Source organism: Schistocerca nitens, chromosome 1, assembly GCF_023898315.1.
Source record: "Schistocerca nitens isolate TAMUIC-IGC-003100 chromosome 1, iqSchNite1.1, whole genome shotgun sequence".
NCBI classification, from domain to species: Eukaryota; Metazoa; Arthropoda; class Insecta; order Orthoptera; family Acrididae; genus Schistocerca; species Schistocerca nitens.
The window spans coordinates 493,394,485-493,413,062 of NC_064614.1; the positions used below are offsets into that span (position 1 = coordinate 493,394,485).

The 18,578-nt window shown below is 40.3% G+C and overlaps 1 protein-coding gene across 1 annotated transcript in view; it reads left to right on the forward strand.

Moving 5' to 3' along the window:
* Window positions 1–18,578, forward strand: part of LOC126252642 (ras GTPase-activating-like protein IQGAP1) — a 367,157-nt gene that overhangs the window by 180,743 nt on the left and 167,836 nt on the right. The window contains exons 16-17 of the mRNA XM_049953548.1: window positions 1,702–1,848; window positions 16,426–16,557. Of these exons, the coding sequence (XP_049809505.1) occupies window positions 1,702–1,848; window positions 16,426–16,557 (279 nt within the window). The remainder of the gene's footprint in view (window positions 1–1,701; window positions 1,849–16,425; window positions 16,558–18,578) is intronic.

The following is an 18,578-nucleotide window of genomic DNA, read 5'->3' on the forward strand; positions in this document are numbered from 1 at the left end:
GGACGAGTATATTGTGAAGGTTCAGTGGACAACGAAGTACCACTGTGGGAGGGGTGGGAAGGATAGTGGGTAGGTCATTTCTCATTTCAGGGCACAACAAAAGGTAATCGAAACACTGGTGGAGGATGTAGTTAAGTTGCTCCAGTCCTGTGTGGTACTGCGTTATGAAGGGAATGCTCCTCTGTGGCCAGACAGTGGGATTTTGTGAAGTGGTGGGAGACGGAAAAGACAAGGTACAGGAGATTTGATTTTGTACGTACAAGAGTGGGAGGATAATTACAGTTTGTGAAGGCTTCAGTGAGACTGGAGCAAAGCAACTGAATTACATTCTCCTTCACGGTTTCGACTACCTCTCCTCATGCCTTGAAATGAAAAATGTCCTACCCACTATCCTTCCCACCCCTCCCACAATGGTATTCTGCTGTCCACTGAACCTACACAATATACTCATCTATCCCTGCACAACCCCTGCTGCCAAACCCTTATCTCATTGTTCATACCTCTGTAATAGACCTAGATGCAAGACCTGTCACCTACATCCTCCCACCACTACCTACTCCAGTCTGGTCATGAACATCACCTGTCCTATCAAAGGCAGGGCTACCTGTGAAACCAGTCGTGTGATCTACAAGTTAATCCACTGACCAACTGTGGCCTAGAAACATGTTGATTAACCTGTTGATGAGCACACTGTGAACATGACCTCCTTCATTTCAATTACTTCCTCACTGCCTGTGCCTTGTGGATCCTTCTCACCAACATAAGTTTTTCTGAACCTACGCAAGTGGGAACTTTCCCTCCAATGTATCCTACATTCCTGTAATCCTCCTGGCCTTAACCTTAGTTAGTCATTGTCCTCTACCATCCAGCCCCTTCTCTGTTCCCATTCCAGCACTACACAGCCCTGATTCCTCAATCACACCCAGTCTTTCTACTTCTCATCATTTCTGCTATTCCCCCCCCCCCCCCCCCCCAATCTCTCCGCTGCCCTCTGTCTAATCTCCTGACTGCACAAAGCTGTCTTACCATCTTTCTGCCTCGTCCCTGCGTGTTCCCCAACAGCACATCACTGTCAGCCACCCCTACCCTCCTATCCCTCCCCCTCCCCATGCCGCAGCCTCCTCCTTACCCCCACCCATTCGCCATTCACCTTCTTACACTGTTGCTGCTCCCCTCGTGTGGCCTCAGTTACCTGAGACTGCAGTCATATGTGTCTGAGATGCATTTGTATGAGTGTGCATGTGTGTGTTTGTCATCTAATTTTGAGGAAGGCCTTACTAGCCGAAAGCTGTATTTATGACAGTCTATTTATTGTGCCTATCTGATACTGAGCACCTCCGCTATATGTTGAGTAGCAATGTTCCTTTTCACGATATTGTAACTAATGCAGTGATTTTCTTCTTCCAACTTAATCATTAGTCCACTGAGCTGGATATTGATCTCAGAATCAACTCAAGAAAATCAATTGAAGAAAACTATGTATAATGTTGTGTAGAACAAAAATAATGATATATCTTCAGAGAGATAAAACTGATGTGATACCATTTGCAACATACAATTACATTTTTGAAATCTTTGCTTACAGTTCCTGTCTGCCAAAAATAAGTTTTTTGTAGTGTAATGTTCTTAGACATTGTCTTATATTGATTTTTACAAGGAATTACAGCATAAAATTACCTTAGTTGTTATTCCTGTTCTTAGTCCCTGAAGTCTCTGTCACCCTGGGTGGAGCATGTCACACACAGTGGCCACAGTGTCTTTCTCAATCTTGATAAGAAGCAGATTACATGGCAACCACCAACCGAAGAATATCAGAAATGTTGCTACCTCACAGTACAGGATATACAGGTCAGATTTTGCTTTGTTATAAAATTGTAAAATGTCATATGGTCACACCTGTCTTGCCTTCAGCTGTTAATGTCATTCTGGCCTGAGCTGCCGGAGTTGGCAGTCATGTGTCTGAGGTGTGCTTGTGTGTGTGTAAGTGAATGGTGTGTTTCTCTTTTTCTAATGAAGGCTGTAGCTGGAAGCTTATATTTAAGTGTCTTTTAATTGTGCCTGTCTGCAGTTTAATGTGTCATCTTTCTGGTAAGTAGCAATGTATCCTTTCCTACATTTTTGATATTCCTATCTGGAGTTTCCATTGTTTGATATAGTTTCAATCTTGATATGCTATTAATTAATTCTTCTCCAGTCTCTACTCTTGGAATGAACTTCAACTGTTATGAGTGATGAACATTTATTACATGTCCAGTTACAGAAATCATGTTAGATCAGAGTCTGAAAGCAAACCAAATCAAAATATAAATATTTTTCAGTAGGAATTTCCATTATTATTTATTTCCTTTCTGATGACTCTAATCTTGCTAGATTCTGAGGAGCTCCTTAAGCAGTCTGTGCTGTGTTTGTAGCACTATGTTGCACTTGATGTGACCTAAAGACGTCTACATGTCACCCAAGGAGTACCTCGAAAAATAGTACAAACAATACATGCTCAACGAATAATATAACATGAAACAAATACTTATATTAAAGCATGACATAATGTGTGTAAAAATACTCACCTGTCAATGTTTAAAAGCATAACATTTAAAATAATACTAATTGCCAACACATTTACTCATTTGTAGATGATAAGGGTACAGAAAAACTTCTCACCTCCAACTCTTGAGGAAAAAATGCCGAATTTAATAACGCAGAAATTCTGTACGCACTGTCTCATAAAAAAATGTGGAGGCCTCCAGTAGTGAGATCCAAAAAGTTTTGAATACAAAGACATTTTTATGGCTACTATACCACAGTGTATTACGAACAGTAGCACTGTAAACAGAATGGCTCTGTGGCCTGGTTAATACACATTTTAAATATGTGATGATGCTAAACTGATTTTGGGGGTCCTTTTTGATGGTACCGCTATGGCTTAATTAAAGTAGGATGCATTTTAAAATGGGTATGCTTTGTCATGTTTCAAGTACATGCGTTCCACATGTATAGAAGAAATGCTTTCAATTAGGTGTATTTTATAGTTTTAAGATGTAGACTGTCCATTAGTTGTATTTGGTTTTTCAAAGATGGTCATCACTCATAAAAACCTGTCGACTAAGGACCAAAAAATTTTATGATAATATATGGAAATAAAGGAGTTTATTCTGCACTTTCTGGATCACTGAATGAGTTGTAACTATGTTGCAGCTTGTGAAGCCATTACAAAACATTAGTGTGTTGATGCAGACTGAGACCAATAACAAAGAACAACAAAAATTTCATCTACAAAAGCCCTCTTTGAAGCGCAGTAGCTAAGTGCAGCTTTCTTCCTTCAAGCAACCAATGAATCCCATGCCAGGTCACACCTACACAATGAAAGATAGTGAGAAATTTACATGTGTCTGTGCTATAGTGGAATCACTGCTGTCAATACCAAAAGTTAAAAAGGGGAAAAATTGATTTTAAAGTGCTCTGACCACTCAGCACTAGTTTTATGTAATGGATATGATGACATTTCTAAAGACACTTATGAACTATGAAGACTGACTTGAATAAGGAGCTTGGTGGTTCCTCCAGACTCTTTCCTCCAGGGAAACATTAACACATACAGACTGCTACAGAGCTCATCCTACAACTGCCCGAATGGTCAAGCTTCAGAGAGCCATATGTCTTGTGAGCTGCTTATCCTCGACACCAGCAGCCACACACATTTCATCTACTTCCAGATTCATGGAGGGAGGCAACCGAGGAAAAAGTACACACATATGTAGTTACAAGAGCATCTCCCTAATGAACTGTGTAGGAAAACTCTATAGCAAATGGTCAACCATAACTTGGTGTTAATACTAGAGGCCAAGTAGTTCTTAGCCATTGTCAGTGTGGGTTCAATACATGCCTGGTTGGAGTGAAGTGAATGACAAAGTACTAAGAGCATAACTTTGACAATGCAAGAAGTCTCCTTCTATCCTTGAATGAGGGTCAAAGAAAGATATGATATGAAATAGTAGAATCCTTAGTTTAACCCACTTTAATAGGAAAGCCTGGTCTGTCATTAGTAAACTAGATTCATCAAATCCTGCAACCAAAAGATCAAAAACCGCCATCAATTTGAATTGTTTTCTAAACACCTAGTATGAATTTCCAAGAACACAAAAGACAACGAAACCAAAAGGGATATAAAATTATAGTTGAATACCAGAAGAGGAGCTGCTCTACATACTTCTCAACTCGGCATTCCATTTTAAGAAGAGAAAACCAAGGATTAAATCAAAAGCATGGAACTTGGAAAAGCAGCTGGATTTGAGACACTGTAGCTTGACTTTCTAGTTCAGCAAAATGACTTGCCTACTTCTCAGATACCTTACAAACCAAAAATCTTCCACCCCTGATGAAGAAAACAAAAGTATTAGCGATACTGAAACCAAATAAATATCCCACAATAGCAAAAACTATCATTCAGTAGCACTTCTAATTGTCGCATACAAACTCCTTGAGCATCTGATGTACAATAGAATTTTTGAAGTAGTCGACAAAAACCTACCTGCAGAACAAGTGATATTCAGACCATGGAGAAGTTGTAACCATCAGATATTCTCTTTCGCTACTTATATCAAAAATGGGTTCGAGAAGAAGTCGATAAGAGTATCTGACTTTTTTTTTTTTTTTTATCTATCAGCTGCTTACAACACTGTTTGGTGAGAAGGACTTCCTTGAAATTTGAGTGTTATCCCACACCATAAACTTACGGAACTACTTAACCACGTTCTAAGCAATATATACTTTCAGATCTATTCTGACAAAGGCAGAAGCAAAACATTTAAACTGAATGAAGGTTTATGTCAAAGATCTGTTTGAGCTTCCCTTTTTTTCAATCTGTACACGCAAGACTTATTGGAAACACCTTAAAGGAAATTTATTTATGCTGATGACATTTTTTTGGTGGTCCAGAGCTCTAACTTTTCTGATGCTGAAACCACTTTATCCAGTGATATGAAAATCTGGGATATGTACTTCAAAAAATGGTGCCTTCACCCAAATCCTTGGAAAACAGTGATATCTACATTTCAGCTACACATTAGACTGGCAAGGTACAAACCAGAAGTCAGATTTAGAGGCGAAGTGTTGCCAAGTGCTGCAGTACACCAAAATATCTAGGAATAACATTAGATGGCACTCTTAACTTACAACCAGAATCTTTCAAATGTAGTTGCTAAAACAATAAAGATTCTTCAAAAATATGCTGGTGCCTCATGGGGAGGAAATCTCATATTTTAAGATAAACAGCCTTAGCCCTATCATAATCTATTGCCGAGTACTGGTGTTCGACCTGGATCAATAGTGCTCACACCAGGAAGGTAGCTGTGCAATTTAATCAGGCATTGTGAATGATTATGGGATATATTCAGAGTAAAAACACTCCATGGCTTTTTGTTTTCAACAGTATCCCACCTCCAGCTCTAAGAAGAACAGAAGCTCTCCTGAAGGTTTGGAATAACATTCAAAAGAACTCTCAGCTACCCATTCATCGAGATATTGCACATGCAGAACACCAGTGCTTTAAATTTAGTAAACTGTCATGGTGCACAGCAACCAACCTTGTTAGATCCTCTTTCAGTGACAGCCATTCATAGAAAATCCATTGGAAGCAGTTATCTGCAGTTAACAAGCATTTTATGGAGAACCCTTGTACGCAGATAAGAGGTTTCAACCTTCTCAGTTATCAATGGAGGATCATGAACTGAATTGGAACTGGCCAAGGTAGACGTGGTTATCAAATACACAAGCAGGGATGGGCTCGTTCTGCAGACTGTGACTGTGGAGCCTCCTTACAGCCAATCCTTTATATCGTTGCTGACCATACTTTTCGAGCAGACAAAGGAATGATAATGGACATTTGCCATGCATCAGATAAAACAACTGAATGGATCAGGGAACCAGATCTGGAGACATAAGACTGTATGAGATTGTGTTTGTGCACATATGTCCACAGATGATGTGTATATGCATTTGTTTTCATAATATGATAAACAAAATAAAGTGTGGGTTCAAAAGGTACTGAGGCACTGCTGACACACTGACCCAGGAGGAGGAGGAGGCAGCTATATGAATGGTCATCACTTCCTAGACAGTAGTGTGTTGGAAATTGTTGTTGTTGTTGTTGTTGTTATTTCTTTCCTTTCTCAGACCTTAGGTCTGGTTCGAAATGAAAGTGACGCGGACCTTGATCAAGCGTGACTTCCTTTTAACTGTACGGTATATGTTACATTGCGTTTAGGAACTTTCGGGTAATTGAACGTGTATCAATAATTACGGATTTCTGTAGTTGTATATATATGTTTGGATGTAGCTGTATTGTGTTGATGTACTGGTGGATATTGTGTGGTATGACTCCTGTAGTTGATAGTATAATTGGTATAATGTCAACTTTATCCTGATGCCACATGTCCTTGACTTCCTCAGCCAGTTGGATGTATTTTTGAATTTTTTCTCCTGTTTTCTTTTGTATATTTGTTGTATTGGGTATGATTATTTTGATTAGTTGTGTTAATTTCTTCTTTTTAGTGGTGAGTATGATGTCAGGTTTGTTATGTGGCGTTGTTTTATCTGTTATAATGGTTCTGTTCCAGTATAATTTGTATTCATCATTATCCTGTACATTTTGTGGTGCATACTTGTATGTAGGAACGTGTTGTTTTATAAGTTTATGTTGTAAGGCAAGCTGTTGACGAATTATTTTTGCAACATTGTCATGTCTTCTGGGGTATTCTGTATTTGCTAGTATTGTACATCTGCTTGTGATGTGATCTACTGTTTCTATTTGTTGTTTGCAAAGTCTGCATTTATCTGTTGTGGTATTGGGATCTTTAATAATATGCTTGCTGTAATACCTGGTGTTTATTGTTTGCTCCTGTATTACAATCATGAATCCTTCCGTCTCACTGTATATATTGCCTTTTCTTAGCCATGTGTTGGATGCGTCTTGATCAATGTGTGGCTGTGTTAGATGATACGGGTGCTTGCCATGTAGTGTTTTCTTTTCTAATTTACTTTCTTCGTATCTGTTGATGTTATGTGATCTAAAGGGTTGTAGAAGTGGTTATAAAATTGCAGTGGTGTAGCAGATGTATTTATATGAGTGATTGCTTTGTGTATTTTGCTGATTTCTGCTCGTTCTATAAAGAATTTTCTTAAATTGTCTACCTGTCCATAATGTAGGTTTTTTATGTCGATAAATCCCCTTTCTCCTTCCTTTCTGCTTAATGTGAATCTTTCTGTTGCTGAATGTATGTGATGTATTCTATATTTGTGGCATTGTGATCGTGTAAGTGTATTGAGTGCTTCTAGGTCTGTGTTACTCCATTTCACTACTCCAAATGAGTAGGTCAATATTGGTATAGCGTAAGTATTTATAGCTTTTATCTTGTTTCTTGCTATCAATTCTGTTTTCAGTATTTTTGTTAGTCTTTGTCTATATTTTTGTTTTAGTTCGTCGTTAATATTTGTATTATCTATTCCTATTTTTTATCTGTATCCTAGATATTTATAGGCATCTGTTTTTTCCATCGCTTCTATGCAGTCACTGTGGTTATCCAATATGTAATCTTCTTGTTTAGCGTGTTTTCCCTTGACTATGCTATTTTTCTTACATTTGTCTGTTCCAAAAGCCATATTTATATCATTGCTGAATACTTCTGTTATCTTTAGTAATTGGTTGAGTTGTTGATTTGTTGCCGCCAGTAGTTTTAGATCATCCATGTATAGCAAATGTGCGATTTTGTGTTGGTATGTTCCAGTGATATTGTATCCATAATTTGTATTATTTAGCATGTTGGATAGTGGGTTCAGAGCAAGGCAGAACCAGAAAGGACTTAATGAATCTCCTTTGTATATTCCACGCTTAATCTGTATTGGCTGTGATGTGATATTATTTGAATTTGTTTGGATATTAAGTGTGGTTTTCCAATTTTTCATTACTATGTTTAGGAACTGTATCAATTTAGGATCTACTTTGTATATTTCCAATATTTGTAGTAACCATGAGTGGGGTACACTATCAAAAGCTTTTTGGTAATCATTGTATGCATAGTATAGCGACCTTTGTTTAGTTTTAGCTTGATATGTCACCTCTGCATCTATTATCAGTTGCTCTTTACATCCTCGTGCTCCTTTGCAACAGCCTTTTTGTTCTTCATTTATAATTTTGTTCTGTGTTGTATGTGTCATTAATTTCTGTGTAATGACTGAAGTTAATATTTTGTATATTGTTGGTAGGCATGTTATGGGGCGATATTTAGCTGGGTTTGCTGTGTCTGCTTGATCTTTAGGTTTCAGATAAGTTATTCCATGTGTAAGTGTATCAGGGAATGTGTATGGGTCTGCAATGTAACTGTTAAATAATTTAGTTAGATGTGAATGTGTTGAGGTGAACTTCTTTAGACAGAAATTTGCTATTTTATCTTTTCCAGGGGCTTTCCAATTGTGAGTAGAATTAATAGCTTGGGTGACTTCGTGTTGCAAAATTATCATTTCAGGCATTTGTGGTATCATCTTGTATGTGTCTGTTTCTGCTTGTATCCACCGTGCATGCCTGTTATGTTGTACCGGGTTTGACCATATGTTGCTCCAGAAGTGTTCCATGTCTGTTATGTTTGGTGGATTGTCTATTTTAATGTGTGTGTTATCTATTGTGTGGTAAAATTTCTTTTGGTTTGTGTTGAATGTTTGGTTTTGTTTCCTTCTATTTTCACTTTTTTTGTATCTCCTAAGTCGTTTGGCCCATGCTTGTAATTTCTGCTTCTTCTCATCTAATTGCTCTATCGCTTCTTGTTGTGAGATTTTACCTAACGTTTTTCGTTTTTTTTCTGACATTTCATTTCTTATAAATTGTGTTAGCTGTCCGATGTCCTTTCTCAGTTTTTCTATTCTGATCTGTAGCCTGTGTTGCCATGCTGGTTTTGTGGGTTTCTTCTGTGTGTTGGTTGGTTCTGATCTCTGCCTAGTGTGCTCCTATATAAACCAGTAGTTGTATCTCTTCCATAGTTGTATATTCATTTATTTTGTTGTGTATGATTGTGTTGATAGTTGTTATTGTTGTTTCGACTTGTGGGTTACTTGGCAGTCTATGCAAGAATGGTCTAATGTCTGTATTTGTGTCTTTGTATTCTATATATGTCAGCTGAAATTTTTCTTCTATATCTAACATGTGTGTCACTTCGTGTTCTATTTGTGCTCGTTCTGGTGGCTGTCGCAAGATTTCGTTTTCCTTTGATTGTTTAATTGATGCGTGTTGTTCTTTGTTTGTTTGCTGTGGGATGTTTGAGTCCATTACTCTATTTTCTTCTTCTTCTGTTTGCACATTATTTTGTTCCAGTATTTGTTGTACTTGTTGTTTGATGTTTTCTAATTCTGACTGGGGTATCCTGTTATTTTTGATTATTACACGGATCTGATCAGCTAGTCGTTGTTCTGTTAAAAATTTTAATTCTGGGTATCTGGTAATAAATGTTGTGTACCGTATTTACTCGAATCTAAGCCGCACTTTTTTTCCGGTTTTTGTAATCCAAAAAACCGCCTGCGGCTTAGAATCGAGTGCAAAGCAAGCGGAAGTTCTGAAAAATGTTGGTAGGTGCCGCTACAACTAACTTCTGCTGTCGAATATACACTCCTGGAAATGGAAAAAAGAACACATTGACACCGGTGTGTCAGACCCACCATACTTGCTCCGGACACTGCGAGAGGGCTGTACAAGCAATGATCACACGCACGGCGCAGCGGACACACTAGGAACCGCGGTGTTGGCCGTCGAATGGCGCTAGCTGCGCAGCATTTGTGCACCGCCGCCGTCAGTGTCAGCCAGATTGCCGTGGCATACGGAGCTCCATCGCAGTCTTTAACACTGGTAGCATGCCGCGACAGCGTGGACGTGAACCGTATGTGCAGTTGATGGACATTGAGCGAGGGCGTATAGTGGGCATGCGGGAGGCCGGGTGGACGTACCGCCGAATTGCTCAACACGTGGGGTGTGAGGTCTCCACAGTACATCGATGTTGTCGCCAGTGGTCGGCGGAAGGTGCACGTGCCCGTCGACCTGGGACCGGACCGCAGTGACGCACGGATGCACGCCAAGACCGTAGGATCCTACGCAGTGCTGTAGGGGACCGCACCGCCACTTCCCAGCAAATTAGGGACACTGTTGCTCCTGGGGTATCGGCGAGGACCATTCGCAACCGTCTCCATGAAGCTGGGCTACGGTCCCGCACACCGTTAGGCCGTCTTCCGCTCACGCCCCAACATCGTGCAGCTCGCCTCCAGTGGTGTCGCGACAGGCGTGAATGGAGGGGCGAATGGAGACGTGTCGTCTTCAGCGATGAGAGTCGCTTCTGCCTTGGTGCCAATGATGGTCGTATGCGTGTTTGGCGCCGTGCAGGTGAGCGCCACAATCAGGACTGCATACGACCGAGGCACACAGGGCCAACACCGGCATCATGGTGTGGGGAGCGATCTCCTACACTGGCCGTACACCACTGGTGATCGTCGAGGGGACACTGAATAGTGCACGGTACATCCAAACCGTCATCGAACCCATCGTTCTACCATTCCTAGACCGGCAAGGGAACTTGCTGTTCCAACAGGACAATGCACGTCCGCATGTATCCCGTGCCACCCAACGTGCTCTAGAAGGTGTAAGTCAACTACCCTGGCCAGCAAGATCTCCGGATCTGTCCCCCATTGAGTATGTTTGGGACTGGATGAAGCGTCGTCTCACGCGGTCTGAACGTCCAGCACGAACGCTGGTCCAACTGAGGCGCCAGGTGGAAATGGCATGGCAAGCCGTTCCACAGGACTACATCCAGCATCTCTACGATCGTCTCCATGGGAGAATAGCAGCCTGCATTGCTGCGAAAGGTGGATATACACTGTACTAGTGTCGACATTGTGCATGCTCTGTTGCCTGTGTCTATGTGCCTGTGGTTCTGTCAGTGTGATCATGTGATGTATCTGACCCCAGGAATGTTTCAATAAAGTTTCCCCTTCCTGGGACAATGAATTCACGGTGTTCTTATTTCAATTTCCAGGAGTGTATGTAGCGCTACACAGGCATGCTTTGTAGGCACAAAGATAAATACTGGCGCCAAAACATCTGCGTCAGTAAATAAATTTAAAAAAAAAAGAAAGGTGGAAGACGAGTTTTTTTTCTCTGCCCCGAGTTTCGACCACTGCATTTTCATACATTATCCAATGAAGTAAATACAAATTCCATATTGTTCATCTTCGAATGTAGCAGAATTTCAATGTACTACGAAAATCCGACTGGCAAGGCTGTTTAGGATGTTTGTCAATATGGCCAACTCTACGTTCTGAATTTTTTCCTACCTGTGAGAAGAGATGGTTGCTAATAGGAACCTGATGAAATGTGAATCACATGCAGTATTCTCTTCACCATAAGAATAATACGAATATAAACATTTTGCCATGTATTCTTTCGTGTTTGCTGCTATCTCACTTAAATCCTGTCTGCCTAATAAACTACGAAACTAGAGTGAGACAACCGCAAACGCGGAAGGATATACGTATCGTGTCATGTTTATATTCGTATTACTCTTATGCCTAATAGTGATACACTCAGAAATGAAGCACGGCAACTGTCTAGATTTTTAAATCTAAGATGACTCTAATTTCTGTGCAGAATTTGATGTACTAAAGAAGCGGCCGCAAAGATTTTCAAACGGAGAAAAATTTTCGCCTAACTCTCGTTCAGATGATGTTCTATCATACGCAGTCTATTATTTGCAAAGAAAACGGCACTTATCAGATCAAAGCAAAATAAGCAATCGATTCAAACCAGACAGAGCACGTGGAAAAGGAAGGGTAATCATATAAATACGGACGGAGCGCCTGACTCACAGCAATGGCTATTTGGTAAAGCTTACGACTCGAACGAAACTACTGTCGCTGTATCGTCATTCATTCGACGTAAATTGTGTCTCATATTCCAATGGACCAACTTTGTTTCGATTTGGAGGTGCGGTCTAAAACTTTTCTCTCCTCTTGAATTTCGAGTCGCAAATTTCAGGTGCGGCTTAGATTCGGGAAATTATTTTTTCCTTTATTTCGAGTCTCATTTTTCAGGTGCGGCTTAGATTCGAGTGCGGCTTAGATTCGAGTAAATACGGTATACTTGTGATCTGTATCCAGTTGTATTGGTTCCTAGGTTTGTTGCTTGGTAATAACAGAACATGAGGTGTCGATTAACTTCATCTGACCATCTCATCCTCTGCCTTTGTTTTCCTTCTAGGGTGGTTGTAGGAAGCATATCCTGCAAAACACCTCTATTTGGATTTAAATCATTTTCCAGTTGGCTAGCAGTGTCGTTACCATTGTGGGCGGGCATAGGGTTCAAGCGTCGTCCCCGACCATGACGGCGCTTGTCCGAGGCTTCTTTAGTTCTGTCCTGAACCACCTCATCACACTAAAAGAGGGGTATTAGTGGTTTGTTCTTTTCGTCGCCTTTTACGACTGGCAGAACATACCGGAGGCCTATTCTTTTCCCGGGCCTCCACGGGGAGATTATTATTATTATTATTATTATTATTATTATTTCTTTACTTTCTCAGACATTAAGTCTGGTTTAAAATGGAAAGTGACGCGGACCTTGATCAAGCGTGACTTCCTTTTAACTGTACGGTATATGTTATATTGCATTTAGGAACTTTCGGATAATTGAACATGTATCAATAATTACAGCTTTCTGTAGTTGTATATATAAGTTTGGATGTAGCTGTATTGCATTGATGTACTGGTGGATATTGTGTGGTATGACTCCTGTCGTTGATAGTATAATTGGTGTAATGTCAACTTTATCCTGATGCCACATGTCCTTGACTTATTATTATTATAATTATTATTATTATTATTATTACTACTATTATTATTACTACTGCTACTACCAGCACCACCACCACTGCTACTACTTTAAAAGAAATGGAAAGCCATGTGACACAGCTTGGAGGTTCAGTACTTCAGGTTGGTTCCAGTGATGGAGTTTCAGTGGTTGTCTACCTGTATTCATTGAATCTGTACCTCAGCAGATTTTTAGTTATGGAATTGATGAAGTTATGTCTGATGGTTTTTAGCAGAAGAATGGATCCTTTGAAGAAATGATTTAAGTGATACTCTGTTTACTTTAGTTATGAATAGTGTAATGTCCATGGTGAGGAGGCCCAAGAGATGTCCCTTCTTTGTGCACTATTCAGAAGCATTTTATTTCTTTCCTAACCCCACAAGAGTAATTAATCAATTCTTACTCACACTTTAGAGATTGATGGAGTGGATTGCGGTGACAGGTTTTAACTGACTTGCAAATGAGGGATTCCTCTGTTTTGAACAATTGGTGTGGCTTGTGAACTTCGTAATTGATGCAGGGCTTTTATGGTTACCACACATAATGGACCTGAATTGCCTTAGCAACAGGTATAGAGGGGCTGCATTTCGTGAGGCTTCCATGCAATGTTAGATAGATTATAGATGCATGGTCTATAGATTAGTGGACCTACTTACCTGAAGATCATTGATACTGTCTTCTATATGGGGATTAGACTATCCATAAGTGTCCACAGGGCCAAACCCATTTTTTGGAATGACGCTGGGGGGACAACCACTTCATGCCTCTTGGCAAATCCTCACACTGTGTCAGACATATAAGATCCTCACTGTTCCAAATTCACAAGCGTATCAAATCATCGCTTGCCTTCCAACGAAACAAATTTTCTCAAATCATCTGCGAGCAACAAGAGTGATTTGAATTCACATAAAACAGGATCTAATGGCACTTGGTGTGGTACAAGTGCCAATTTAAACCCAGGATTAGAACCAATTGCCAGCCTGGTTGCTAAAGAGGCCCAGAATAATTTTACAATACCAGAGAAGGAAAGTTGCTACTCACCATATAGCGGAGATGCTGAGTCGCGATAGGCACAATAAAAAGATTCGCACACTCATAGCTTTCGGCCATTAAGTCCTTTGTCAGCAGTAGACACACATACACACATGTACACACACACTCGCGCAAATGCATCTTGCACACACGTCTGCAGTCTGAGAGCTGAAACTACACTGCGAGCGGCAGCACCAGTGCATGATGGGAGTGGTGACTGAGTGGGGGTAAGGAGGAGGCTGGAACGGGAACGGAGAGGGGGAGGGATAGTATGGTGGGAGTGGCGGACAATGAGGTGTTGCAGTTTAGACGGATGGCAGGAGAGAAGGTGCAGAGGAGGGAGGGGGTAAGTAGCAGAAAGGAGAGAAATAAAAATAAAAATAAATTGAAAGACTGGGTGTGGCGGTGAAATGATGGCTGTGTAGTGCTGGAATGGGAACAGGAAGGGGGCTGGATGGGTGAGGACAGTGACCAATGAAGGTTGAGGCTAGAAGGGTTACGGGAACGTAGGATGTTTTGCAGGGAAAGTTCCCACCTGTGCAGTTCAGAAAAGCTGGTGTTGGTGGGAAGGATCCATATTGCACAGGCTGTGAAGCAGTCATTGAGATAAGGGGTATCATGTTTGGCAGCATGTTTTAGGTTAGGTTAGGTTAGGTTAGGTTAGGTTAGGTTAGGCAACAGGGTGGTCCACATGTTTTTTGACCACAGTTTGTCGGTGGCCCTTCATGTGGACAGACAGCTTGTTGGTTGTCATGCCTACATAGAATGCAGCACAGTGGTTGCAGCTTAGCTTGTAAATCACATGACTGGTTTCACAGGTAGCCCACCTTTGATGGGATAGGTGATGTTAGTGACCGAAATGGAGTAGGTGGTGGTAGGAGGATGTATGGGACAGGTCTTGCATCTAGGTCTGTTACAGGGGTATGAGCCATGAGGTAAGGGATTGGGAGCAGGGTTTGTGTAAGGATGGATGAGTATATTGTGTAGGGTTGGTGGACGGCGGAATACCACTGTGGGAGGGGTGGGAAGGATAGTGGGTAGCACATTTCTCATTTCAGGGCACGATGAGAGGTAATCGAAACCCTGGTGGAGAAGGTAATTCAGTTGCTCCAGTTCCCGATGGTGCCTAGTTACGAGGGGAATGCTCCTCTGTGGCCCGACTGTGGGACTTTGGGAGGGTAGGAGACTGGAAAGATAAGGCACGGGAGATTTGTTTTTGTACAAGGATGGGAGGATAATTACGGTCACTGAAGGCTTCAGTTAGAGCCTCGGTATATTTAGAGGAGGACTGCTCGTCACTGTAGATGCGACTACCACGGGTAGCTAGGCTGTACGGTAGGGACTTCTTGGTATGGAATGGGTGGCAGCTGTCAAAGTGGAGGTATTCCTGGTGGTTAGAGGGTTTGATATGGACGAAGGTACTGATGTAACCATCTCTGAGGTAGAGGTCAACATCTAGGAAGGTGGCTTGTTGGGTTGAGTAGGACAGAAAAGCCAAAGAAGCAAGCATTGTAAATCATATGACTTCATGTAATATCTCCTTAAATACTATTATCTCTGTGTTGAAGAATACAGTGAATGAATGGGAAGAAGAATGTGAAGTGACTGATAATAATCTGTGCATAGTAAAGTCAACTACTGAGCCATGGTGAATCTCCCACTGGCTACGCTAATAAGATGAGGCACTTCTCACTCGTTTATGTATAGGGTATAGCCCACTGACATATGGCCATTTGCTCCAGTGAGAGGGCCTTCCAATTGCTGGCTTTTGTAGCATGTAGATCACAGTGTGTCACATTTAATTGGCTGTGTTTTATATGGAGGCAAGGGGACAAGACTAGTTTACTTACAGATCTGTATCACATCTTGTATTCATACATTGCATTTCCCTCATAATATTGTTAGAAGATTATAGACTGCCTGTGAAACCAATGAATTAGTGATTTCATGTAAACCAAATACACTTCCAAACATACTTCATGTACCCCTTCTTATACTTTGTCTTTAATAATTATAAAATCAGACCATCCCGTAACAGTACTGTCATACTGATCTGAGCAAAACTGGTCCTGTGGTTTCTTAAACAGTCATTGCTGCATCGTTCATTGCCGTATAACCCCTTTCACAGTACAAAATAACATTTTTGTTCATGGTAAGTAAGTGTTAGCACGATTTTGTGAATAGTATTGAAATTTAGGATATTAATCATAGAAAGGAGCTTTATCCTGCATTACACTATCTGATTAGTTTTACTTTGCTCAGATTTCTTTTCTTGTCAGCTCCTTCAAATAGCTTTTCTGTTGTCTATTTTCATTTTTTAATAAATATACTGTTTTCAGTGTATGAGAGTCACTGCATACAAGAGTGTTTCTTATTGAGCTTATCACAAATTGCGTATTTGGTCAGTATCACATTGTCAGCCTGTTGTATAACCTCATAATATTTCAACTTAACAGTGGATACCGCAAGTCGTGTTGGCGTGTAACTGATCCTGACTTCATTTTCAGGGTGTGCTTGGCCTACACAGACGGCAGCCAAGTATTGAGTCCATAGTATGTCTGCAAGCACACTGCAGAGGATGGCTTGTTCGTCAAAAGTTCTCAAGAACAAAACTTGTCAGATATGTAGTGAAGATCCAGGTACAATCTAAATATATTCCGTTTAATCTATTATGTCTGTCTGTTGTGTGGAAAATTAAAACATCCACTCTGACACTTTCATTGTAGTTTAACTGTGTTTTGTGGTGTGCTATAATGGGCCCTAAGAATAATCAGTGGATATTAAATTTTGTGCATCTTGAAATATATTGTTATGCTATTTGTTTCCTGCGGCTGTATTCATCACCATGTAAACTGCTGTTATTTTTACATATGACATCATATTGTGAAGGACAATAGGCAAAGTAAATATAAATTCCATTGTGTTAGCAAACAAATAATTTATTCAAGAGTATTAGGTGTGCGGTTCAATAATTTTGCCACCTGTATTTTGCTTTTTCTTTTGTTGGACTAGCATTCACCAGCAAATTAAATGTAATTGTTGACATTTTCTTGAAGCTGTGTGTTCCAGAAAAGAAAACCCTTTTGTTTTGTTATCTCACATTTATTCATTTCCACTCTGTGGGGTGGGGAATGTGTATTTATTTAATTATTTATTTATTTCCTCCTCCTTGTTCTTTCTCTTCTTTTTGTTTGAGGCTGTCTATTTTTCTCATGATAGTTTGCTGTTGGACACCTGTCCTGTCAGTTGTGCCACAAAGATTCCCTATATCCTACTTTGTTTCATATTACATAAGTTAACTTCAAATGCACCAGTCTAGTCAATAAGACAATATAAATAAAAGTTTAGGATGTGCACACTAGAAGAAAAGACAAGAGCCCTGGATGTGTTGACATTCTTATGTATAGTCCACACTCACTATTTATTTTATGGTCATATTTTGAGTTTTCTTTGCATTCATTCATCCATCCACTCAGAAAGATTTTGCAATAATAACAACAACAACAATAATAATAATAATAATAAAAAGATTAAAAAAGAAGCACTTATAACACTCAGTGTTATCCATGCATTTCTTAAATGAAGAGTGTGATGTTTTAATGGAATATGAACTTCATAAACTGACCCTCATAGAAATCTGTTCATACTTTCTGTTATAGTTTTAAATTATTGTGGAAATATTTTACTAGTGGAATTCTGATGCCAATCAAATAATAATATTGTTTACCTGCCCTCTGAAATGGAATTCCTGTATAACTATAACATTCTATCCCATCAGAATGGTATTTTATTATATGATTTCAAAATCGTAAACAGGAATTGTATAAAAGACTTGGATAACTTCTTATGTTATGGTTGTTAGTATCCTCTTTTCTGTACCAATGGGACTAGAGAAAAGTTGCTTTGCTAATTACCCACACAGACATTCACTATGTACTGCTTTATTTAGTTTTATGCCTGGTAAATGAGACTCATCAGTGGTTTTATAGGATATGTAGTAGAGATACGAATATACTAGAACAGGAGGGGAAAATTGCCACCCATCAGGCTGAGTTAGACAAGGCCAGGGGAAATATTGACAGGTTAAGGAGGGAGAAGGGTAAAGAGAGGTGGGAACTGACAACAGGCAACAGGAGGAACAGCCCTAGAACTTTGTCTAAGAGCTTCGTGGTGAATGTGGAAAATAGATTTGACCTGTTGCTTCAGTTAGAAGCTGGTGAGCCTCAAGCAGTTGCAGGTGTAGACAGGGCACAACAAACTTTCAGCAGTAAATTGAAAAGTAAGAATGTAGGGAAATCAGTAAAGAGAAAGAAAGTGTTGTTGTTAGGTAGTTCCCATGGAAGAAGTGTTGGCCAACTTTTGCAGTATAAAATAGGATCAGGTACCAGGTCACCGGTTCAATCCCGCGTCCGGCCATCCTGATTTAGGTTTTCCGTGATTTCCCTAAATCACTCCAGGCAAATGCCGGGATGGTTCCTCTGAAAGGGCACGGCCGACTTCCTTCCCAATCCTTCCCTAATCCGATGAGACCGATGACCACGCTGTCTGGTCTCCTTCCCCAAACCAACCAACCAACCAGGTCACCAATTTTTTTAAACCTAGTGCTGGTCTGGAGCAGGTGACAGAGGATTTAGGATCACTTTGCAAAGATTTCATGAAG